The sequence below is a fragment of the Chelonia mydas genome, chromosome 8, assembly GCF_015237465.2.
Source record: "Chelonia mydas isolate rCheMyd1 chromosome 8, rCheMyd1.pri.v2, whole genome shotgun sequence".
Taxonomy (NCBI): Eukaryota; Metazoa; Chordata; order Testudines; family Cheloniidae; genus Chelonia; species Chelonia mydas.
Genome location: NC_057854.1, coordinates 36,503,808 through 36,528,034, shown reverse-complemented (window position 1 = coordinate 36,528,034; position 24,227 = coordinate 36,503,808). Strand labels below are relative to the sequence as shown.

At 52.4% G+C, this 24,227-nt stretch overlaps 2 protein-coding genes across 5 annotated transcripts in view; both read left to right on the top strand.

The window, feature by feature from the left end:
* Window positions 1-1,526: 1,526 nt before the first annotated feature.
* On the top strand, window positions 1,527-4,952 carry LOC114019360 (toll-like receptor 2). Its single transcript, XM_027821652.3, has 2 exons — window positions 1,527-2,002; window positions 3,591-4,952. The coding sequence occupies exon 2, from the start codon at window positions 3,601-3,603 to the stop codon at window positions 4,948-4,950; it is 1,350 nt and encodes a 449-aa protein (XP_027677453.2). The 5' UTR covers window positions 1,527-2,002; window positions 3,591-3,600; the 3' UTR covers window positions 4,951-4,952.
* A 119-nt stretch (window positions 4,953-5,071) lies between these two features.
* The window catches only part of LOC102930340 (kinesin-like protein KIF14), a 30,599-nt gene continuing 11,443 nt past the window's right edge, over window positions 5,072-24,227 (top strand). The window contains exons 1-9 of one of the 4 annotated variants that reach the window (XM_043552846.1): window positions 5,072-5,204; window positions 13,579-13,630; window positions 15,110-15,195; window positions 15,898-15,945; window positions 17,001-17,147; window positions 18,605-18,682; window positions 21,230-21,312; window positions 22,714-22,851; window positions 23,560-23,673. In XM_043552846.1, the coding sequence (XP_043408781.1) occupies window positions 17,007-17,147; window positions 18,605-18,682; window positions 21,230-21,312; window positions 22,714-22,851; window positions 23,560-23,673 (554 nt within the window). In that variant the 5' untranslated portion in view covers window positions 5,072-5,204; window positions 13,579-13,630; window positions 15,110-15,195; window positions 15,898-15,945; window positions 17,001-17,006. Of the gene's footprint in view, window positions 5,205-12,013; window positions 13,274-13,578; window positions 13,631-13,655; window positions 13,947-15,109; window positions 15,196-15,897; window positions 15,946-17,000; window positions 17,148-18,604; window positions 18,683-21,229; window positions 21,313-22,713; window positions 22,852-23,559; window positions 23,674-24,227 lie in introns of those variants that run through there. The other 3 variants (XM_037906373.2, XM_027821656.3, XM_043552845.1) reach the window with 3 other exon arrangements.

The following is a 24,227-nucleotide window of genomic DNA, read 5'->3' as shown; positions in this document are numbered from 1 at the left end:
GCAGGGTAAGGATGGCTCCCAGAGTCGAGGACTGGAGTGACCTAGCGGATCACCAGCCGAGGTAACACCAGGGGAACGTCACACACAGATTATGCAGTTTGCATGCTAGTAGTTTCTACACCTGTATACAATACTTCTATAGGGCTCTGTTTTCTTATAATTAATTGTGGACCCAAATCTTTCACCCTTTGGGACAGCTGAATTAGTAAGGTACTACTTACTGTGTGTGTGTATATATATATATATACACATACACACACACACATATGCCAGGGGATGCTTCCATGCTGATGCTACTCGTTAAAAATAATGTGTTAATTAAATTTCTGACTGAACTCCTTGTGGGAGGATTGTATGTCCCCTCTTCTGTTTTACCCACATTCTGCAATATATTTTATGTTATAGCAGTCTCGGATGATGACCCAGCACATGTTGTTCATTTTAAGAACACTTTCACTGCAGATTTGACAAAACACAAAGAAGGTACCAATGTGAGATTTCTAAAGATAGCGACAGCACTCGACCCAAGGTTTAAGAATCTGAAGTGCCTTCCAAAATCTCAGAGGGACGAGGTGTGGAGCATGCTTTCAGAAGTCTTAAAAGAGCAACAATCTGATGCAGAAACTAAAGAAACCGAACCACCAAGAAAGAAAATCAATCTTCTGCTGGTGGCATCTGACTCAGATAATGAAAATGAAAATGCATCATTCCACACTGGTTTGGATTATTATCAAGCAGAACCTGTCATCAGCATGGACGCATGTCCTCTGGAATGGTGGTTGAAGCATGAAGGGACATATGACTCTTTAGCGTATCTGGCACATAAATATCTTGCGACGCTGGCTACAACAGTGCCATGAGAACACCTGTTCTCACTTTCAGGTGACAATGTAAACAAGAAGCGGGCAGCATTATCTCCTGCAAATGTAAACAAACTTGTTTGAGCAATTGGCTGAACAAGAAGTAGGATTGAGTGGACTTGCAAGCTCTAAAATTTTACATGGTTTTATTTTTGAATGCAGGTTTTTTTTACATACTTCTACATTTGTAAGTTTAACTTTCATGATAAAGAGATTGCATTACAGTACTTGTATCAGGTGAATTGACAAATACTATTTCCTTTGGGGTTTTTTACAGTGCAAATACTTGTAATCAAAAATAAATATCAAATGAGCACTGTACACTTTGTATTCTGTGTTGTAATTGAAATCAATATATTTGAAAATGTAGAAAACATCCACAAATATTTAAATAAATGGTATTCTATTATTGTTTAACAGTGCAATTTAATGGCAATTATTTTTTTCAATCGTGCGATTAATCGCGATTAATTTTTTTGATTGTTTGACAGCCCTAGTTTAAACTCTGCTAACTCCACCTGGGACCTGAGAATCAAGAATCAAGCGCGCTCTTGGGCATAGGCGCCAACTTCCGCTCTTCCCACTGGGTGCTCGACCCCCCCGCCCAGCCCTGGCCCCACTCCTGCACTGCCCTCGCCCCGCCCTCATTCCATCCCTTCCCTAAAGTCAGACAAACCTGGAACCCTGCAATGTCGTTTGGACAGAGGTACTTTTCAGAGGAGAAGCATACTATAAGGAAATCAAAACAAGATCTCCTTAGCTTTCTGGGCAGCTGGGGCACAGGAAACCCAGTTCTTCCCCTTTCGGTGTCTTGGTCAGGCCCACTGCTGGCCCAGACAGCATTCTGGGCGTGGAGGATTTGGGAAGGATTATGAAATGCCTTATACCCATTAGTATTTCCCAACTGCAGTTCTGTTTCAGGAAGCAAACAGAATAGATTTGTGCAAAAGGAAGTAGCAACTGGGAAACTGTGTGACAGTGAGTAGCAGTAAGTGAAGGGTTTTGAGTGAAGGAGGGTCCCATGCAGGAGAGTAAAGCAGCTCACAAGAGAACACCACTGACATCTCAATCAAGGTCTCCCAAAAGCTAAAGGAATTGAGCCGCTTCCTTGGCAGGAAAATATTGCAAATCCAAGTTGGCAGGTGAGTCCTTTAACAATAACCCCTCTGTAATGCTGATGAAATGTGATTGCTCCTCCAGTCATGCAGGGGCACCTGGGAAATACACCTCTGCAAAACAAGCAAAGCATTCTTTACCAGCTTTTAACCCTTTAACTGCTAGCACTTTTTGGACTGCCCATCAACAGTCCTGATCCGGGTCACTCAGTCATATAGAATAACCAGACCCCACAGTTTACACATTCTTAGTGTTGTATGTATATTACTGAATGATCCCCCACCACTCCCTGTGAGGTTGGTAGTTGTTAGAACTCCAGTTTGAGATAGGAAAACTGAGGCATTGAGAGGTGAACTAACCTTCCCATGGGTGCACAGTGAGCCACTGTCAGAGCTTTGAATAAAAGAAGGGAGTCACTGACCCCCAGTTCTGTGCTCTGACCACTAGACCATACTTTCTCTTGTGTGATTTGCCATTTCTAGCATCTCCTCCTGCTGTGCCCTTGGGTTTGCCAGGGCACTTAATAGGAAGAGATTCCCCAGCCTGGGATTTGGCAGCCTTCCCCCCCGCCCCAGTGCACAGGATTCAAACTGGCACTCGAGCATTGAGAAGTCCTTCATGGCTGGGTGGGACGAAGCAGCTCTCTTTGCTGGAGGGGATTGTTGAGGGGTGGGAAATGGGCAAATTCCCATCCAAATGGGGCTGCTGGCAGGGTGAGGCACAGCTCTGCCTGTGAAGAGAAACAGGCTTTGTGTGGGGTGAAATACCGACTCTTCTCCACTGGCTGCTGCATGTTCACTGGGATGGGAGGGACGAGGAATCACTGCTGGCCCGTAAACCAGATCTAGATGAGAATCCTCATGAAGAAACAATGTAACTAGAGACACTATGGAGCTGAGTATCTCCTCCAGCCTTTGGGCAAATCTGAAGCTGGATCCAGGCCTGAACTTTGTGGCTCAGATCCATCTCTGGACTTGGCTGTGACATCTCCTAAAGCTCTGGGGGCCAGATCCTCAGCTTAGCTCCATTGGCTTCCAGCTGGGACTGATGCTGTAAGTTCCATGGTAGCCAGTGGATGTTTTGCCCTGGATTTGAATGGGACCAGGGTTTTACCTGGTGTCACATCACTGAGGCGTTGTGTGACTAGTAATAGAGGCCACCCACCTTCATCCCAATGCCTTGGAGACCATGCCTGAGCTAACAGCACTCACTGAACAAGCACTCCATTACTGGTAGGAGGAACTGGCTAAAACCTACCCAGAACTGAGGCTTCCAGCAGTGCCAGCAAGCATCAAATCAATCCCTGAGTCCAAGGTGGTAGCTCTCACCAAAGTCTGGACTCGCTCTCACCTAACTCTCTTCCACCGTCATTCTCCCCCGGAGGTTGCTGTGCAGGGGGAATGCTCACATGCCCTTCTATTGGTGCCCAGTACTGGACTCAGGAACAATGTCCTGTGAATAATCCTAGCCTTGTTCTGGTGCTTGTATTGCACGGAGCAAAGGCTCCAGGGATCACCCCTCGCCTCCCATTGGCTTCATTGAATGTTACTGCCTGCAGCCCCAGCTCTGTAACAGCAAAGGGCTGGGCTTTACTCTTGCTCTTCTGTTTTCTAGGCTATTCATCATGCACATCTCTCCGCTGTTTGTGGTTATCCTGCTCACAGGATTGAAACTCTCTGAGGTAGTAGGCGAGTGCTCCTTCAATAAGTCCCAAAGTCATTGCACCTGCTCTCTTTTGGATCTGGAAAACATGGGAAACCTCTTTCAGTGTTTCCATGCCTTTGTCTTCGAGCTTCGAGGAGGAAACTTGGAGAAATATGCAAGTTTTGCATCAATCACAGTAGAGCAATCGGTGCTCAACATACTGCAGTCGCTGCAGGTGACCAAGATTGTCTTTGGAGATCTTCTCGTGCCGGAGGTTCTCTTGGCAGCTGTTATGAAGTTCGTTTACTACATGCATATTACAGAGCTCGAGTTTGAAAGCTGCACTTTCCTTGGAAATGCCAGCTGGTTCCACATGGACAGGTTAATTCTGCCTGTCTCCTCATTACGCTTCCATAACGTGACCTCCACCTCCCTGACTGACAGAGACAAAGACTTCGCCCACCTGAGTGGCTGGCTGGAGACCCTGCAGAATCTGACTGTGACACAGTCTCAGGTCACCTACATTCCATGCAGCACTGGCAAGGTTTTCAGAACCTTACGCTATCTGGATGTGTCGGAAAACCACCTCCAAGACCAGAGCATGAGGCCTTCATTTTGCCAGGGGGCCTTCCCACAACTCCAAGTATTAAAACTCCATCGCAACAATCTGAGCTCCTTCCACACTGTGTGTGAAATGCTGCACCATTTGGAGAAGCTCGTCCACTTAGACCTGAGTCAGAATGACCTCCTGGCTATCCCCTCCTCTTCATGTCAGTGGCAGCCATCCCTCCGCATCCTCAACTTGTCCACCACAGGCTTAGATCACATCACCCTGCCTCTGCCCCCCAGTGTTGAAGTATTAGATGTGAGTTCCAATAACCTTCATGCTCTAGACCTTGCACTCCCCTTCCTGAAGAAACTCCACCTGTCCAACAACAGGCTGCATGCTGTCCCCTCAGCCAAGAACTATCCTGCTCTAGAAGTCCTCAGTCTAGATGGAAACCTGATCTCTCGTCTCCCAAGGGATCAGCTGCGGTCTCTGAGACACCTGCAGAGCCTAAGGGCAGGTCAGAATCTCTACAACTGTTCATGTGCGGGTGCCAGTGAGATCCAGGCCTTGGCGAGCACAGAGTCCTTGATGCCAGACTGGCCTCAGGACTACATGTGTGAATCCCCGTCTCATTACCAGGGCACCCTGGTGAAGAATGTGCCTGCTTCAGTCTTGCAGTGCAACAAGGCCATTGTGATAATTCCTGTCACTGTACTTCTTGTACTGAGCTGCTTGGCTGGGATCATTTTCTTTGCCAGACGTAAAGCACGGTCTGGCTGAGCCAGTAGCTAGGATTTGACTGCAAAGGCTCTGCCCTTCACACGGCAGGACGGGGGCTCTAGAACATCACTGTCTGCAAATGCATATGTTCTTGATGACCAAGTTGCACTGCAGCACTGCTACCTGAGGGGCCAGCCTATCCTGGGGCTGGCACCCAGCCTAGTGGCTGTTCCTTCAGGAGGGAACCCCTGAGCACTGCCCCCACCCGCCCTGCTCTGTGAGGATCATATGCTGGATGGGTGCAGACATCTGAGGTACCAAACAGGTTTTTTGGCATCACTTTAAAGCGCAGGTGTGATCAGAAAAGTGACTGTGCCCCACTGATGTTATGGGGCTCCCCGCTCATGCTGTCTCGCAGATCCTGGAGCAGAGTGAGCAAGCCAGAAAGAGGAGACTGAATTCTTTATTCAAGCAGACTCTCTAGCTTGTAACCTCTATAAGCTAGTTGCATTCCTCTGTCTTCCAGCTGCCTACAGTGTTCTCAGGAGGGATTGAATGTACTCCCTTCTGCCCTATTCACTTGGGTCAGCTCTACACACAGATTGTGTCCAGATAGAAGTTACTAGATCACTTAGGGGCAGGGGGGATTTTTTTTTTTTTTTACCAATATAGTCATACTGGTACAGCTTCTAGTGTGGACACAGTAGTAGTGGGTATAAATGTGCTTATACTGATTTAGCTTATTCCCCGACCCATACTGGAATAACCTGGACCAGCATAAGCACCTTATACCAGTAGCACTGCATCCACAGTGGTGGTTATACGCATTCACTATGCTAGTATAGTTAAAGTGGTACAACTTGTGTGGGGACAAGGCCTTAGTGTTGGCTATAATAAAGGACGTAGATTCTGCTCTCAGGTACACTGACTTACTCCACAGTTTACACCTAAGTAATGAGAGCAGAATTTGGTCCAATGTACTCGCTTTACAAGTCAAGCAATTATTTTTCCAACCCTCAGTGCATGGGTTATTTCATTGACTATTATGCCTTTCTTTTCATGTACTGCCCCTTTAAATCTCCAAGGCCTCTGCTGGCTACGGAGACAGGCAGCCATTAGTGTTTAGGTGCCTAACTCCCACAGAAATTGATGAAGCTAAACATCTGGTACCTTGGAGGATCTGGGCTGGCACATACACCTCAGGGCAGTGTGTCCTAGAGGGGGGCAGCGGCAGTGGTGAGTTGGAGCCGGTTCCCACCGGTTCGCTAGAAACGGTTGTTAAATTTAGAAGCCCTTTTAGAACCGGTTGTTCCGCAAGGGACAAATTTAACCAGCCAAAAGTGGTGCCTTAGGCGCCGACTCCATGGGTGCTCCAGCCCTGGAGCACCCAAGGGTAAAATTTGCAGCTCCCTGCCCCACCCCTGGCCCCAGCTCACTTCCGATCCGCCTCCGCCCCTGAATGCGCTGCCCTGCTCTGCTTCTCCGCCCCCCACCCCAGGCTTCCCGCGAATCAGTTGTTCGCACGGGACACTGGGGCAGGCTGAGAAGCAGGCCGCGGCTTCCCGCTTAGGCCCAGGGAGGTGGAGGTGAGCTGGGGCGGGGGGGGGGGGGGGATGAGGAAGGCTGTCCGTGCCACAGCAGGTAACCTGGGGGGCAGGGGGGGCGCGCAGGGAAACCGCTCCCTGTCCCAGCTCACTTGCGCCACCCTGGGCCTGAGCGGGAAGCCATCGCCTGCTTCTCAGCCCTCCCCAGCTTCCCGCCGAACAGCTGATTTGCGGGAAGCCGGGGGGCGGAGAAGCAGAGCGGGGCGTTCAGGGGAGGAGGAGGAGTAGAGGTGAGGTGAGCTGTGGCCAGGCGCGGGGTGGGAAGGTGCCAGTGGGTTCTCTGCACCCACCAAATTTTCCCCGTGGGTGCTCCAGCCCCGGAGGAACCAGGGAGTCGGCGCCTAAGACGCCACTTTTAATGTGATCGGTGGGGGAGCGGCCACTCCCCCTGTTCCCCCCCAGCTACGCTCCCCTGCCCCTAGGAGCCAGAGGGACCTGCCGGATGCTTCCTGGGAGCTGCCCCAGGTAAGCACCTCCGGGACTCCCCACCTTGCCCCCCAGCAGGTGTCACTGGCTCTTAGGGGTCAGGTGGGCACCCACTACGATGGCCCACGAGACCCTCCTGCCCGGTTCTGGGGGCAGTCAGGGGACAGGGGAGGGGGGTGGCTGGGGTGTGGGGGGCATCAAGGAACGCAGGGGGGTTGGATGGGGCAGAAGTGGGCAACAACCCCTTCGTGGGGTGAGGAGGGAACCCGTTGTTAAGATTTTGGCAGCTCATCACTGGGCAGGGGCCCACCTGGGGGTTGGGGGGGGCTCTCTCGTGGGACTTTACTTTGTATTTCCTTATTATTGATTAACCTAAAATAAAAACACTCCAGACTGAAAGTGGATGGCCGATCGCTGCATATGGAAGAATGGAATCCAGCTGCACTGACTGTCCGAAAGCCCCCCTGTTCCTCTGCTGCTTACAGTGCCCCTGGGAGGGAAGAGTTTGCAGCTGGAATGGAGCTGGCAGTGTCGCTGATAATGCACAAGGATAGACTTGTGCTCTCTCTCCCGAAGCTGCTGTGGCTCTTAGAGGGTAAATAGCAGTGAGACTTGAGTGGCTGGGCCTCAGAGATGCCCAGGGAGCAGATCTGTGGAGCAGGAAGGTGCCAGTTTTACATAGTCACTTTTTACCATAGTCCCATTGTACATGAAGGTCACATGCCAAACCCAGTATTAATAATAAATGAGTGCTGGATTGAGGTTGTTTGCCTCTTACTGCTGCCATAGAAAACGGGCTGTAATAACACCACTAGTGACTGCTCTAACTGGGTTGACAGGCTCCAGTGTCTGAGTTGCTGCAGCATTCTCTGCTAAAAGCCTCACAATCATTGGGATACATTTCAGCAACATAAGAATGGCCGTACTCGGTCAGACCAATGGGCCAGCTAGTCCAATAGCCTGTCTTCCGACAGTGGCCGGTGCCACGTGCTTCAGGGGGAATCAACAGAACAGGGCAATTTATTGAGTGATCCATCCTATGTCACCGAGTCCCATCTTCTGGCAGTCGAAGGTTTAAGGACACCCAGAGCATTGGGTTGCATCCCTGACCATCCAGGCTAACAGCCACTGATTGACCTATCCTCCAGGAACTTATCTACTTATTTTTTTAACCCAGTTATACTTTTGTCTGTTACAATTTCCCCTGTCAATGAGTTCCACAGGTTAACTGTACACTGTGTGAAGACGTATTTCCTTATATTTGTTTTAAACTTACTGCCTATTAATTTCATTCGGTGACTTCTGGTTCTTGTGTTATGAGAAGGCATAAATAACACTTCCTCATTCACTTTCTCCATCCCATTCATGATTTTATAGACCTCTGCTATAACCCCCTACCCCCCCCCCCAGTTATCTCTTTTCTAAGATGAACAGTCCCAGTCTTTTTCCTCTCTCCTCATATGGAAGCTGCTCCATATCCCTAAACATTTTTGTTGCCCTTCTCTGTCCTTTTTCCAATTTAATATATCTTTTTTGAGATGGGGTGACCAGAACTGCACATAGTATTCAAGGTGTGGGCGTACCATGGATTTATATAGTGACATTATGATATTTTCTGTCTTATTATCTATCACTTTCCTAATGGTTCCTAAAATTCTGTTAGCTTTTTTGACTACCGCTGCACATTAGCAGATGTTCTCAAGAATAGCCACAATGACTCGAAGATCTCTTTCTTGAGTGGTAACAGCTAGTTTAGACCCCATTGTTTTGTATGTATAGTTGGGATTATTTTTTCTAGTGTGCATTACTTTGCACTTAGTAACATTGAATTTCATCTGCCATTTTTTTACCCAGTCACTTTGTTTTTTGAGACCCCTTTGTAACTCTTCACAGTCAGCTTTGGACTCAGCTGTCTTGAGTAATTTTGTATCATTTTCAAACTTTGCCACCTCACAGTTTACCCATTTCCAGATCATTTATGAATATGTTGAACAGCACTGGTCCTAGTACAAATCCTTGGGGGACCCCACTATTTATCACTCTCCATTGTGAAAACTGACAATTTATTCCTATCCTTTGTTTCCTGTCTTTTAACCAGTTACTGATCCATGAGACAACCTTCCCCCTTACGCCATGACTCCTTACTTTGCTTAAGAGTGTTTGGTGTGGGACCTTGACAAAGGCTTTCTGAAAATTCAGATACACAATATCAGCTGGATCACCCATGTCTATGTTTGTTGACCCCCTCAAAGAATTCTAATAGATTGGTGAGGCAAGATTTCCCTTTACAAAAGCTGTATTGACTCTTCCCCAACATATTGTGTTAATCTATGTGTCGTATATTTCTGTTCATTATTATAGCTTCAATCAGTTTGCCTGGTACTGAAGTTAGGCTTACCAGCCTGTAATTGCCAGGATTGTCTCTGGAGCCTTTTTAAAAAATGGATGTTATATTAGCTATCCTCCAGTCATCTGGTACAGAGGCTGATTTAAGCAATAGATTACATACCACTTGTAATAGTTCTCCAATTACATATTTCAATTCCTTCTTGGGACCATCTGCTCCTAGTACTTCTTATTGTTTACTTTATCAATTTCTTCCAAAACCTCCTCTACAAATACCTCACTCTGGGACAATGTCTCAGATTTGTCATCTAAAAAGAACGGCTCAGGTGTGGGACTCTCCCTCACATCCTCTGCAGTGAAGACCAATGCAGAGAATTCATTTAGCTTCTCTGCATAGCCATGTTTTCTTTGAGTGCTCCTTTAGCACTTTAATCAGCCCCACTGATTGTTTGGCAGACTTTCCGCTTCTGATGTACTTTAAAAAATTGCTGTTAGTTTTTGTGTCTTTTGCTAGTTGCTCGTCACATTCTTTTTGTTTTGTTTTGTTTTGTTTTGTTTTTTGGCCTGCCTCATTATACTTTCACATGTGACTTGCCAGAGTTTATGTTCCTTTTTATTTTTCTTGGTAGGATTTGACATCCAGTTTTTAAAGGATACCTTTTTGTCTCTAACTGTCTCTTTTACTCTGCTCTTTAGCCATGATGGATCTTTTTGATCCTTTTACTATTTATTTAGAGGGGGGGGATACATTTAGTTTGAGCCTCTATTATGGTGCTTTTAAATAATTTCCATGCAGCTTTTAAGGCATTTCATTCTTGTGACTGTTCCTTTTAATTTCCATTTAATTAGTTTCCTCATTTTTGTGTAGCTCTCCTTTTTGAAGTTAAAAGCTACTGTCATGGGTTTCTTTGGTATTTTCTCTCCTACAAGGATGTTAAATTTAATTAAATTATAGTCTCTAATACCAAGCAGTTCTTGGACCAGATCCTGTGCTCCATTTAGGACTAAATCAAGAATTGCCTCTCCCCTTGTGGGTTCCAGGACTAGCTGCTCCAGGAAGCAGTCATTAATGGTGTCCAGAAACGTTATCTCTGCATCCTGACCTGAGGTGACATTTACCCAGTCAATGTGGGGATAGTTGAAATCCCCATTATTATTGGGTATTCTGCTTTTGTAGCCTCTCTAATCTCGCTGAGCATTTCACAGTCACCATCACCATCATGGTCAGGTGGTCGGTAGTATATCCCTACTGCTATACTCTTATTATTTAAGCATGGAATTTCTATCCATAGTGATACTGTGGTACAGTTTGATTCATTTAAGATTTTTACTTTGTTTGCCTTTATGCTTTCTTCCACATATAGTGCCATTCCCACAGCAGCATGACTACTCTATTTTTCCTATAGGTTTTACGGTGTCCCATTGGTTATCATCATTCCACCAAGTTTCTGTGATGCCTGTTATATCAATATCCTCATTTAATACCAGGCACTCAAGTTCACCCAGTTTAGTATTTAGACTTCTTGCATTGGTATACGAGCAGTTATACAATTTATCAGTATTTAGTTGTCTGCCTTCCTGTGATGTAATTGAATGGGACTCTTTTTCATTTGACTGTTTCTCTTCTGTTTCTTCCTGTACTTTATCTACTTTTATCCTCTCCTCATTACTAGGATATAGAGTATCCCCTTTAATAAAACCTCCTGTAAGAGATGTCTCTGTCCAAACCGTGTGCTCCTTCTCACTTGTCAGCTTCCCCCCAGCCCTTAATTTAAAAACATGCCAGCAATCTGGTTCCATTTTGGTTTAGGTGGAGCCCATCCTTCCTGTCTGGGCTCCTCCTTTCCCAAAAGATTCCCCAGTTCCTAGTAAACCTAAATCTCTCCTCCCAACACCATCATCTCATCCACACATTGAGTCCCTGCAGTTCTGCTTGTCTAACTGACTCTAGGTGTGGAATTGGAAGCATTTCAAAGAATGCTGCCATGGAGGTCCTGGACTTCAATCTCTTACATAGCAGCCTGAATTTAGCTTCCAGGACCTCTCTCCTACCTTTCCCTGTGTCACTGGTACCTACTTGTACTGTGACCACCAGCTTCTCCCCAGCACTGCAAACAATTTTGTTTTGATGTCTCAAGAGGTCCACAACCTTCGCTACTGGCAGGCTTCTCCTGGTCATCTTCTGGGCACCATGCAGTTCTCCTGGTCATCACAAACCCAACTATCTATATTTCTAATAATTGAATCCCCCACTATTATTACCTGCCTCTTCCTAATAACAGGGGTTCCCTCCCAATGGAGTGGTATCCTCAGTGTGAGAGGATACCATATCATCATCTAGAAGGAGGACACCATCTAGCATGTGGAATAAGGGGAATAAGCAGGAAGCACTCGAAATGCTAGTAAATAAACACAACTATGACATAGTTTGCATCACAGAGACCTGGTGGGATAATACACATGACTGGAATATTGGTATAGAAGGGTACAGCTTGCTCAGAAAGGACCAGCAGGGAAAAAAGGGAGAAGGTGTTGCCTTATATATTAAAAATGTATACACTCGGACAAGGAGAAGGAAGAAAAATTGTTTTTCTTAACCTCTGAGGATAGGACAAGAAGCAATGGGCTTAAATTGCAGCAAAGGAGGTCTAGGTTGGACATTAGGAAAAACTTCCAGTCAGAGTAGTTAAGCACTGGAATAAATTGCCAAGGGAGATTACGGAATCTCCATCATTGGAGATTTTTAAGAACAGGTTAGACAAACACTTGTCAGGAATGGGCTAGATAATTAGTCCTGCCACGAGTGCAGGAGACTGGACTAGAGGACCTCTCGAGGTCCCTTCCAGTCTTATGGTTCTATGTCTGGTGATCATCTATTCTTTTAAAATGAAGCATTTCCTGATCATTGATTTATTAATGCTCATTAGCATCTGTAGCCACGGGCCCTGCTCTGGGCTGTACTCTGCTGTTACAGAGCCAAGTATTTGTGGTTTATTTTTGGTGTTATACTGAAGGGCACTCAAGTAAGGTCATATGGTTGCTGAGACCCCAGGACACTCAGACAAGGGAGCTTTCAGGGGGCTTTCCCAGGAGCAACAAACTGATGGAGTGCAACTGATGCTATGAGCCTTGGAGGAGCAGCTCAGGCTGTGCAGAGGGGCTTTGCTAGAGGATAGTCTGTCTCTTGTTTAGATTGTAAACTCTTCCAGGCAGGACTATCTCTTTAGTACAGTTTGTACAGCGTCTAGCATGGTGGAGCGCTGATCCAGGGCTGGGGACCTAGGGCACTCTAGTGAGGCAAATGAATAACAGTAAAAATAAAAAGGAGTGAGGGTCATTAACTAATGAGGTTCGGAGGAGATGAGGTTTCTCCGGAGACTTGCACATTTAAGCCATCAGTTTGAATCCAACCCAGTTCGCTAGTGACCAAAAGTCACTGCGTGGGGCAAGGGGAATGTGAAAGGAGTTGGGGGTGCCAATGGAGAGATGCCTGTCGTTACTGGCCCCTGTTGGCTGTCACAGCAGGGGCCAAGCACTGAAATGAGCTGTGAAGTCTGAAGTCCACTCTCAGCCCTAGAAGTCACCCTGCAGGGCTGGTTTGAGGCACCTCCGGGGGCCAGTGTGGGAGAAGATTGCTCTGCTATTGCCCCATTGACGGTGCTGCAGCCATACAAGCAGATGACTTCAGCTGTCCGAGTGCTGCAGGGGAGGCATGGAGGGAACCACCCTTGTGCCCGCACCCTCTGCTCTGCCCTTGAAGCTCGGGCGCTGCTCTCCCCAGTTCTGTCCACACCTGCTCCTTGTGCTCAACTGGGGAAGACCCCTCCCCCCACCTGCAGCCTACACCTACCTCTGCTCCCCTGAGGAGCATCAGGACAGGCTGGCCAGACAGATTAAAAATGCATGGTAACTTCATCTCCCTGTACCCCTATTCCCCCGCCCTTCCATGTAAAAGGAGCTCACCGGCTGGAGAGTGCAATACAGTGTCAGCTATGGACGCTGGGCAGGTGAGTGCTGCTGGGGTTAGCTGAGGGACCCGGAGTGGGGAGGTCTGGGAGGGGCGGCTCCCCCATCGCACATTGTCCTATCTCTGTCCCCTTTGTCCAGCTTTGACACCTGATCTGTTGCTTCCAGCTCCTCCTTGGGCTGCTGGTGAATGGGAGCCAGGTGCTCTCTGGAGCTGGCTGGTGCATCAGGAGCCAGGGAACTGGCTTCCCCTTGTGCTTCTCCTTCAGCTCCCTAGCTGCCTGCTCCTGGAAGTGCCGGGCCTGGGGCAGAAGCCCTTACCTCTCTCTGGTGTGCTTCCTTCCAGGCCAAGCAGGAGGCATGTGTGCAAGCCGCAGTGGGACTCCGACGCGCAGCAGGTACAGTGCCCTGGGCACCCAGCAGTGGGGGGGCAGGGGGTCTAGGGCACGAGTGCTTACAATTCATCAGGCCCCTTTGTGTAGTCTTGTCAGGGGATTGGCTCCTGCATGGGAGTAGGGAGTGGGCTGGGAAGCCAATGACTGGTTCAAATCCAGCGGAGCCTAGTAGGCCCAGTTAGGCACTTAACTGACCTTGAAATCAACCGGAGAGGCAGGTAAATCTCTCTGCAGAGCTGGGCCCAGAAGCGAAGCCTATCTGCTACTGCTGTGAAAGGAGCTGCGATCTGTGTCCAGCCGGCACTGCCAGAGCCCCATGGTGAGAATGGCAATAAGGCAACCAGGCACAAAGAGCAGCTGGGGGGAGATGCAGAGTTAGCTGGAGAGGGGCATGATGAAGGGGGCACGGGGGGAGGAAGGAGATGGACCTGGGGAGAAGGGGGTGAGCTGGCTCTGGGGGGACTGCAGAATGAGGACACAATATCCCTTTGCTCTCTGAGCCGCTGGTGCCTAAAGTGGGGTGAGGGTGGAGGCAGCAGGGGCCTTGGGAGGCTGCATCCCACCTCTCCTCAGCCTGGGGTTCGGAGTGAAGGGCTGGCCAGGCTCCAGCTCCATGGGGGAAGGATGGGGAGCCCAGGCCAGCACTTGGAAGTGGTTTTGTCAGTTCACCACAAAGGGGAACTGCTGACAGGAAAGTCCCTCTGTCAGGGCCCTGCAGGAGGGTGGTCCCCCAGCTCAAGAGCAAGCCAGGGACGGTTACACCCAGTAGGCTGCAGCCAGCCGGGATCTCAGTTCCCTTTAGCAACCAGCGTTCAGGCCTCCCCTCTGTGCCTGAGCCTGCCGCAAAGCCAGCTCATGTCTACACCACTGCAGGGAACCGACTGGGTAGGGCCAGCAGCAGCAGGGCTCAGTGACCTTCCTCATCCCAGCCCTTCCCCAGCTGCAGGACCAGCCTGTGGGGAGGATGGGCTGAGATTAAAGCCAAAGAGCTGCGGCTCCCCAGCAGGAACCAGGAGGAGGCTGACGCTCCCTGCGAAGGGGAATTGGGGTGGGGGGTAGGGAATGGAGGGCAGCCTGGGCTCAGCAGGTGAAAAACCCATGGGTACATGTGGGCCAAAGTCCCAGTGCCTGGGGAATGGCAGGTCGGGTCAGGTCACCCGGCTCTGCTCTCGTTCCTGTTTCCTGGCTCATTCCCATCCAGCAGGTGGCTTCATGTCCCTGCTGTCTAGGCCTTCCACGTGTGCCACAGGTGGTGCTGCCAGGCCCAGGAGATCCAGGCTGCAGGTGTTGTGCGGGGGGTGGCTCACTGCAGCGGGTTCCAGGGGAGTGGCCTCCGTGGACTGACTGGAGTGGATCAGGCCCCAGGGAGCGGGATCTCCCATAGTTTATTTCTTGATCACATCCCTGATCTGATGTTCATGCCTCTGGCCCCCCTGGACTGTGTGTAAATGGCCTGACCTGTCCCGTCACTCGGCGTTTCAGGCTCGGGGAAGCAGGAGAGTTTCCGGGTTGTGAATGAAGACTCCAGCCGACTGATTTTCATAGATAAGGCAGACAAGGGCATTCAGGTAGGATTGGGTGGTGTCCGGGGCAGTGTCCTCACCCCGAGCTGGAGTGAGGAGGAAAGGTGGGGACCATGGGCATGAGGCTCAGACTTGGCTCATGTCATGCCCGTGCTCAGGTAGAGGCCCGGAAGCTGTCTGTGTCCGGAGTATGGCTGAATGCAGGGGCGGTGCTGGGCTGGCTCCTCCAGCCAGGCACAGGACGAAGCATCAGAGGCCTCACCGCAAGCAGCATGAGTCATCCCACTGGGCACACCTGCTGTCTTACAAATCAGCTTTTGGGTCTTGAGGGAACCCTGACCCACTGGGGTAGGAGGGAACCGGGGCGGGGGGAGCATTGAATCCCAGGTCTCTTTCATGGCCTGGCTCAGTGCAGCTCTCAGCCCCTCCCCCTCCCATGTAGCCCTCTCACTTAGTTCTCCTCCGACTGGGTCTGTCTCACCGGAAGCCCCACAGGGGCAAAGGGCAGCAGGTCACTGCTTGCTCAGCCCCCGCCCTGCCACGGCTGTGGAGCTGCTCCCTGCAGTGCAGTGCAATGCTGCCAACCCCTGGAGCTCGGACGCTACGATTCCTCCAGCACCCAGCCCAGCGGGATGAAGTACACCCTAGAAGTCCCTGTGGGATGGGAGAGCTCCAGGCTGGGGGGTGTTGGGGCTGGGTGAGAGGCAGGGAGGGCTGAGCACTAACCCAGCTGCTGTGTCTTTCCAGGAGGGCTGCTTAACGTTCGACGGCATCTTTAGTCTGGACACGGGGCAGGTACAGTGGGTTCTGCAAGTCTATGCTGGGAAGGGGAAAGGCCTGGGGCCTGCACCCCTCTCCTTAGACTCAAGGGCAGGCAGCACCCAGAGGCTGATCCAGGAGCCAGACTGAGCCCTAGACTCCCCAAGCCCTGCAAACTGACCCATGTCTCTCACCAGAGCTCAGCCGTGTCCCCTGGGATTATCCTGGCCCCCCAAACACGGGCAGTAAGAAAGGGCTGCAAAGGTGCTTGTCATGACTCCCTGATCAGCCTAAGGCCTCTGAGGGAAGCTTGAGATCTAGGAATAATGTGGAGCTTGGTCCAGTCCACTTGGAAATAGCCCAAGCAGCAGGGCTTCCCCTCCCCTTGGGACTAGTCCAGTTACTGTGGGCATTTCACCATTGCTCCCGCCCCCACAGCGATGCTTCGTCTTTGGCATTCCCACTCTTACTCACACTGCACAGGGGTCTCCTATCCCCTCCCCTGCTTCCAGCAGACGCCTCCTTTGGGGTCCCAGGCCTTCTTCATGGACTGTACCACTCCCGGTCTGCTTCTCCAGGGCCAGACTGACCCAGGGCTTGGGGTCCTGAATGCCCAGCTGGTAAATGGCCTGTAGTTTTGCACAGCTGGGCACGTTTTATAGAATCATAGAATAGAATCATAGAATATCAGGGTTGGAAGGGACCTCAGGAGGTCATCTAGTCCAACCCCCTGCTCAAAGCAGGACCAATCCCCAATTTTTGCCCCAGATCCCTAAATGGCCCCCTCAAGGATTGAACTCACAACCCTGGGTTTAGCAGGCCAATGCTCAAACCACTGAGCTATCCCTCCCCCCTTCAATGGGGTCTCTACCTCTCCCCACCAGCCCCACCCCCAAAGACCTCAGCAGGGGCCAGCATCAGCAGTGTGGGTGGGGGAAGAATGATGTGGGGCTGCCTGCACTAGGGAGGCTGGGGGCGGGAAGGGCCCGAGGTCAGGGCTTGGAGCAGAGCACCCTGGCCTGTGTTCGAGATCCGCCCCAGCTCCCCTGGGGTCGCTGTGTCTTGGGTTGCTCCCCCGACTCTCTCTGCAGGACGAGATGTTCTCGGAGCTGGTGAGACCCCTGCTGGCCATGGTGCCCCTTGGCTACAGCGTGTCCCTGCTGCTGTGGGAGGCCCATCATGCCGGGACCGAGCCGCAGCCTCAGGGCACTGGGCAGCACCACAGCATTATCCAGCAGGTGAGTACACCGGGCTGGGCGACCCAGAAATTATTGCTGGGTCCTGTCTCCCTCTCACGGCGCTGGTTTAACCCTTTGGATGCTCTGGGCTGGGACGGCCCACTCCACCCACTGGCATGAACCTTCCAAGCCTTGTAAGTTGCCTGGGGCTTGGCACTGAACTGGGCAAACGGGAATATACATATGTGTGCTGGGCGTGGTATCCCAGGGTCAGCGGGCAGCCGGGGCACCATTTAAGTAGGTTGGCAGGGCAGATCTGGGCATCAGAGTGAGGCAGGGAGAGACGTTCTCCCCTTCCTCCACTGGCTGCCCCAGCGGGTCCGTGCTCCATGGAGGTGGCAGCAGTTCTGATGCGGGGAGAAAGCCAGCGAGAGGGGCAGAAACCATGGGGAAGGCACCGTCCCTGCTCCCCACTTCCCAGGTGTGGAACTGTGCTGGCTCTGCAGTGCTCTGGCCACTGCTGCCTGGAAGCCGCTCAGCACCGTTGCCTTCCCATCTCCTGTTGTGTGGCAGACAGACAGATGGAAGCAGTGGTGTAACCACCATCAGCTTCCCCCAGAGGAGCAGAGTGGCCAGGTAGCTCAGCTAGCCCGTGGCTCCCGCAGGGTCAAAGCAGGGGAAGGTGGCAGCAGGTGCTGGAGCTAGACAGGCGCCTGCAGCTCATGCACCATCCGAGAGAGGGGGAGAGAAAACGGGTCAGCACCTGGACGTGTCAGTGGGACCCTGGGACATGCTTGGCCTCCCACTGCCAGACCAATAGTGGTTGTTGCTACATGAGGCTCTTCTCAATCTACTAACATTCTGTCACCTCCTAGCACAGTGTCTGGCCTCCCGCCTAGCTCAGCATGTCTCAGTGTCCCTTAGCATTGGCTCCACATGAGGATAAGAACCTATTAAAGCTGTTAACTGGAGGAGCTGCTCCTTTAGCTCGAGCTGTAGTGGCTCGTGCTTCTAGCTCTGACGGGTCTAGGGTCAAACCCTGCTAACAACCCAAGCGAGGGGATCGGTGTGGGTAATTTGGGTGTAATCAAACAGCAGTGAATAACTACAACGAAGGCTCCTGAAATATACTGACGTTTACATTTTACCCTTCACAAAAATCCAAGGGCTTCCAGGCCCTAAGGGACTCCTGGCCACCACTAAATTTCCCCCTCACACCCACTGAAATCTGAACAGCCATTGTACACAGCATCCCAGGGGGTCAATTGGCAGCCAGCGATCCACTGGGGAGGCTGCTGCTCAGGTGGCAGGGGGTGGCCCTGAGCTCTCAGCTCACCCAAAAGTCCCAATCCCGCTCTTCCATAAACTGATGAGACAGACCCTGAAATTGACAGGAGCTCCCCCAGCTATCTGAAGGCAGGACAGATCCCAGCTGCAGAAGAAGCCCCCGGGCCACAAATTCCAGGGAGCTGGTGAGCAAAGCACAGGCCTCTGAGCAGTTCCACCCCTTCCCCCAGGTGATAGAAATCTTCTTCCAGGAGCCAAAGCCCCCAGGGGATGGCGGGGAGCATCTGCAAACTGTCAGCTTTGTCCAGGTAAGATGGAGTGCAGGAGATCCATCGCTGGTGGACTGGCTGGTGTGTGCCCCAGGCTGGCTGCCCATCCCCCAGCCTGGGCCATCAGGGAATGATTTTATAACCCTCATTAGAGCAGCATCTCCCATTGCATGAGGTGGGGCCCTGGAGCTGCCATCTGTGCTGCCCCCTGGCTGGACTCTCACACCCCCTGGGCACTCTTCGCCATTACCTTCCCAGCTGGAGCCCCTGTGAGTCCTGCCAGTCTGCAGAGCAACCCCCCTCCCCCAATGCCTGAGTCTGAGCCCCAAATCGGGGAATTGGCGGAGCAGGGCAAATGTACTACAGGATCAGGGGATTGTTGAGTGTGGGGAAGCTGGGACGTCCCCAGGGGCTGCTGCCCTGAGCGGCAGCCAGGATGGCTTTTCCTTCCCTCTCTTTTCCCTGTGTTACCCGTATGGCTCTGCCTTCCACTGCCCACCCTCACTGCCTGTGGGTAGCTTCCCCAAGGGGGTGGATTGCCCCCTGCTCTGCCCCACCCCTGGTGCTGTCAGTGAGACCTGTGCAGAGTGGGTGGGTATGAGGCTGGAGCAGAATGGAAATGGGGTACATCTCATTTAAACTCACTTGGCATGGGTGTCAGTGACCCAGCAAGGCCAGGATCAGGCCCTGTGTCTCTGAACAGCCTAACAAATAACAAAACACACAGTGTGCAGAGTCCACTCCTGTCAGTGGGTCCCACTGGTATAAAGAGGCTGGAAGCTGGCTGGGGAAACCCCCAGCATGAGGGGGATGATGTGGTGCCACAGGGCTGGAAGAAGGGCATCAAGGGGGTGGGGCCAGATTCCCTTTTTGCTCCACCCATTCTTGGGTGCTGTGAAGTCCCATGGGCCTGAGCCAGAGTCAGCTGGGGCAGAGCCTGCTCCCAGCAGCTCCAGAACAAACCTCCACTGTCCAGGCGGCACCGAGCCCACCCTGGCCTCAGCAGGCTCTGAAGTGGAGCCTGCAGGTTTTTCTGCTGCCCTCAGCAGGCTCTGAACCCCAATCTGTGGGTGCGGGAGCCAGCCTGGTGCATAGGAACCATCCCCTGCCTGGCTCTCCTGGGTCTGAATGCCCCCTGACGATGCTGCCTCAAGGCAGGTTTCTGCCTTGAATTTAAACATCAGAAAGAGGAAACAAAGAAAAAGAAGCAAAGGAATGGCGGGGTACAACCTGCTGTGCCCTGGAGCCAGCACCTGAGGCTGGGCCATGCCTCCAGATGGGGCTGTGGAGTGGTTAGCTCTTTGGGTTTGCAATAATACTATTATCCCTGGTACACCCTGGACAGCCAGCTGCCTAACAACCTTCCCTTCAGAACAGTTGGCATGGATCCCTGTGTATGTCAATAGCAAAGAACCATGACAAATATTTCCATTCAGAGAGGCTCCCAGGAATGTTCCTTTATGAAAAGGAGCGTGGGCAGGCTGCTTCTGTATTAACTTCCTCCCCCATTCCCTGGAGGAAGGAACTATGACATTGATCCTGCAATCGGATCCGTGTGGGTGAACCCCTACCTCTCTGCAGAGTCCTGGTCCTGCAATCGGATCTGCGTGGGCAGCACAGTCCAAGGCCAGGAGCTCAGACAGACAGCTGATTAACTGCCCGTCATTCCTTGCCATAATGGAAGGGAGAGGGCTTCTGGTGTTTTCCCAAGGGAAACAATCTCATTTCCCACTCTCACAGCCAGCAGAAGGGGAGAAATCCGGGAAAGGCAGGAACCATATTTTATCAGCCAAGGCTCACAGCGAAAACGTAGCAGGGTCTCCGTGACGTCAGAGCAGAGGCAGTTTACCAAGGGTGTTCTAATGAGAGAGGAGAAGTGTAGCCAGGACTTCTGATAACAATACAGACCCCACCCCCCTCCAAGGGCCTGATCCAAAGCATGGTGAATTACTAACTTCAGTGGGGATGTGGGTCAGGCCTCAGATGTGTCCAGCTCTTCCACTCTGCCCCTGGCCACCCCACATTATTGGGATGCCACAGGTTTTCAGTGCACCTGCTGGAGACACATGCAGTCCCCAGCCACAGCCCCACCCAGTTACACACAAACCCCGGCAGTGCTGCCCCCGAGACCCTCAGTGACATTGTGATGCTGGGCAGGATACAAGCTTTCAATGCTGACCGAACTCTAGTTCCCGTCAATTTCCTTTCACATCCCTGCATGTGCCCCATGGAGAGCCAGCCCACCGGGAAGGGGGAGGCTCCCAGTTCAGCTGCTTTACAGCTCACCACATATAGTCTGTCAAGGGTGAGATCCCGCCTGGGCATAGAGCTGGTCCAAGGCCTCTGCACCAGGGCTCACTGGAGTCATGTGGCTGGCTCCCTGCATCACAGGCAATCCTCATTGTTAAAATAGCCCCATAATCCAGGAGCCCTGTGTGAAACCACCCAGCCCATGGTGTGTTCTCCCAGCACCCCCTTGGGCTCCTGCCCCCTCGCCATGGGGCACTCCCCACCCAGACAGCCCAGTGCCAGCTCTGCTCCATGCCCAGGGTGGCCCCTGCTCAGTACTAATGCTGCTCGTTATAGCTTTGTGCAGATGGAAACGCCTGGGACCTGCTCACCCCCAGAAATCAAGCCCTGCACGTGCTCGATGTCCCCCCGCTGGGTCTGTATGTACCTGATCCCTCATTCCTGCTTCTCCCAGGGCATTAGCAAGAGGCTTCCAGTCCCCAGCACCAAGTTGGGTGATAGAGGGGCTAAGAACACAGTGTCGGGATGGTTTCAACAACATCTCTGAAAGCTACATGCTGCCCTTGGCCAGAGCATGTGGAGTTTGGGCTTGGGGTGCCACGGCAGAACTGTGGGGTGTGTGGTCAGGACTGGAATAGGGAATAGTGCTCAGGACTGAGCATTGGAGGTGGGAGGGCAGGACCAGGAGAGTGGGGGATGGAGCAGGCCAGGACTGGGCACCTTTGGCAGAGTTGTTATGAGCCCAGGAAGAGACAGGGTGGGGAGAACAGTGGCTTAGGATTGGGGTGCACTGCAGAGCTGGGGGTGGGAATGCAGGAAAGTAGGGGTGCACTGCAGAACTGGAAGGAACCCCACCCAGCACCCAGACACTGTCTCTTCCTCACCCAGGGGCTTTGAATCTTTCTGTTTCTAAAGCACTTCATTTAGTCAGGGACAAGCCTGCAGCTGGATAGAGGCCAGTGGAGAGGGGATGGGCTGGGGGCTGGCTGGGAGAGGCCCATTCCCAGCTGCTGGCAGCAGGGGGGGCATGCCATAACCATGCAGCCAGGGGACATTGTGGTGCTCTGAGGTCACTCCCATTGACGGTACCACCCAGCAAAGCCCGACTCTGGGCAGGCAGAAAGCAGCTTGGCTGGTGGCATCTGGAGGGGGGGGGATGGGGAGGCTTCCTGTTACAGTGTGACTGAGGCACTAAGGCGGCAGTGGAAGGAGGCTGGGCTCCATCCCCAAGTTGCCTGAAGCTGAGGAACAAGGCGCCCCAAAGGCCACTGAGCAGCTGCTCTGCTCTGGGAATGGTGCCTGAGCCTGGGAGGATTGGGGGGGGAGGGGGCACCCTGTCCTTAGCTAGGGCAGAGGGTGGGAGGAAAGGCCTGGGTGATGAGCTGCAAGAGGGAAGAGGGGTTTGGTATCTCTGATGTTGGAGAACGTGTTGACTCCACAAGCCTGTGGCCCCGAGCTCTGCTCATCATGTGGTCTGGTAGGACCCAGGGTGATCGCAGCCAGGGGAAGACCTGGGAACTCCCCAGGCCAGCCTCTCAGTCTGCACAGGAACTGCTCCTCCTCTGGGGCAGCAGAGACTGCCCTCCCCTGGGCTGGGGTGAGAGCTGATCCTGTGGGCTAGGGTTGGGCTAGAATGGAGCCAGGCTCTGATGCAATGGGGGGTGACAGAGCTAGTCCCTCCAGAGCAAGGGCCAAAGTAGGAGGGGGACAGGGGAAGAGATCCAGAGGGTTTGGTTGCTCTGCCCCATGGGGGGCTCGTGCTGGTTCCCTCCCTGTGCTCTTTCCCCCAGAGCCTCTTACTCCTGGCTCTCTGCTTCTAGGATGGTGGAAGAGGCAAGTGAAATTGTTGTGTCCAACTCTACAGCTGCCTACAACTTCTATGTGAGGGGGCTGGAGAACAGTCCAGCACTGTCCCAAGGGTGTTCGCAGCAATCCCAGGGGGAGCGGCATGCAGACACGTAAGGATCAGGGCAAGGGGAGGGCACCCCGGGGTGTGTGTAGTGGTTGGAGGGGGGGGTGGCCCTAGGACTGCTACTGCACATCTTCTGTATGGGACTCTGCTTGCTCCTTGGCCATCTCCTATCCACTTCCCAAGCAGACCTGGCCCTGCTTAGCTGGGTGAACTTCCAGAGCACAGTGGGTTGGCTAGCTGCCATCTCAGAGAGCTCAGGGCCAGATCCCGAGGGCTCCCCAGCCAGGGCTTGAAGGGCTGTGCGTGCAGAAGAAGGGGACTGGAAATGGGACCAAAGGGGCTTTCCCAAAGCCCAGGACGGGAGAAGGTAGAGAAGCTGCTGGCAAGATCTGAGCACTGGCCCTCTGGCCCCTGGGAGCTGGATTCAGCCCTGGGGCAGTAGATCCTGCACCCCCCTGGACAGAGAAACTCCAAGGCACCTCCATCGGAAGCAGCCACAAGCCACGGTGTCTTCATGCCGAGCTCCCAAGGCGTGTACCTAGAGGGGAAATTGTGGTAACTTGCTCAATTGCCATGACAGCAGCAGGACTGACTCAGCTATGTCCTGCTGCGTGAGCAGCTTAGCCACAACCCATCACCCAGGGAGCGTGCAAAGGAAGGGGCCCTTCCGCTTGTCACAGCCTGTTGCCCCCGGGTTCCTGGGAAGGTGAGCAGCTGCCCCCCACACATGCCCTCACCCTCCTGCCTTCCCCAGGTGCGCCAGCCTGTTCACCCTCACTGTGGAGCAGGAGCTGGAGGGCTGCAGGTGCCAACGCTCGGCTGTCAGGATTTTGGAGTTCCCCCGAGGGGCCGGGCCCTGTGTGGAGCCGTACGTACGGGATGGTGGTGGGGAAATGACATGCAGCTCCAAGTTGCTTCTCCAGGGCATCAGCCCATGGCTTGTCCATGGTCAATGGGTCCTGCGGAACTCACTGCTGCAGGATAATGAGGCCAATAGTTCCATATGTTTGAAAAGAGGCTAAGGTTGGTATATGAGCAGCAGCAGCAATGGCAGCCAGGGCTCACAGTCCCCCTGCTTCACTATTATTTATATGCATGGCCATAGCACTCAAAAGCCCTGGCCAGGATCAGGACCTCATTGTGCCAAGTGCTGTACAGAGCCTGCCTGGTCACTAGCTGGGGGCAGGAAGGGATTCCCTCACAGGCCATGGTGCCCAAACAGCCAAGAGTTTCACCCACCTTTCCTCAGCAGCACCTAGCACTGGAGATAGTCCAGCCCCACCCAGCCTGGGCGCCTATGTGCTGGGCCCTTGGCCTTATACTTTGAGCCCCATATTAATTAATAATAATAATGATTATAATGGTGTGCTGTTATGTCTCTGTGCCCTCCCCCCTGTGGGGCTCTCACACCCAGTGTCCTGT

Bases quoted from the DNA above. Each gene is read 5' to 3' on its own strand.
- LOC114019360 (XM_027821652.3), top strand. From the start codon at position 3,601: ATGCACATCTCTCCGCTGTTTGTGGTTATCCTGCTCACAGGATTGAAA.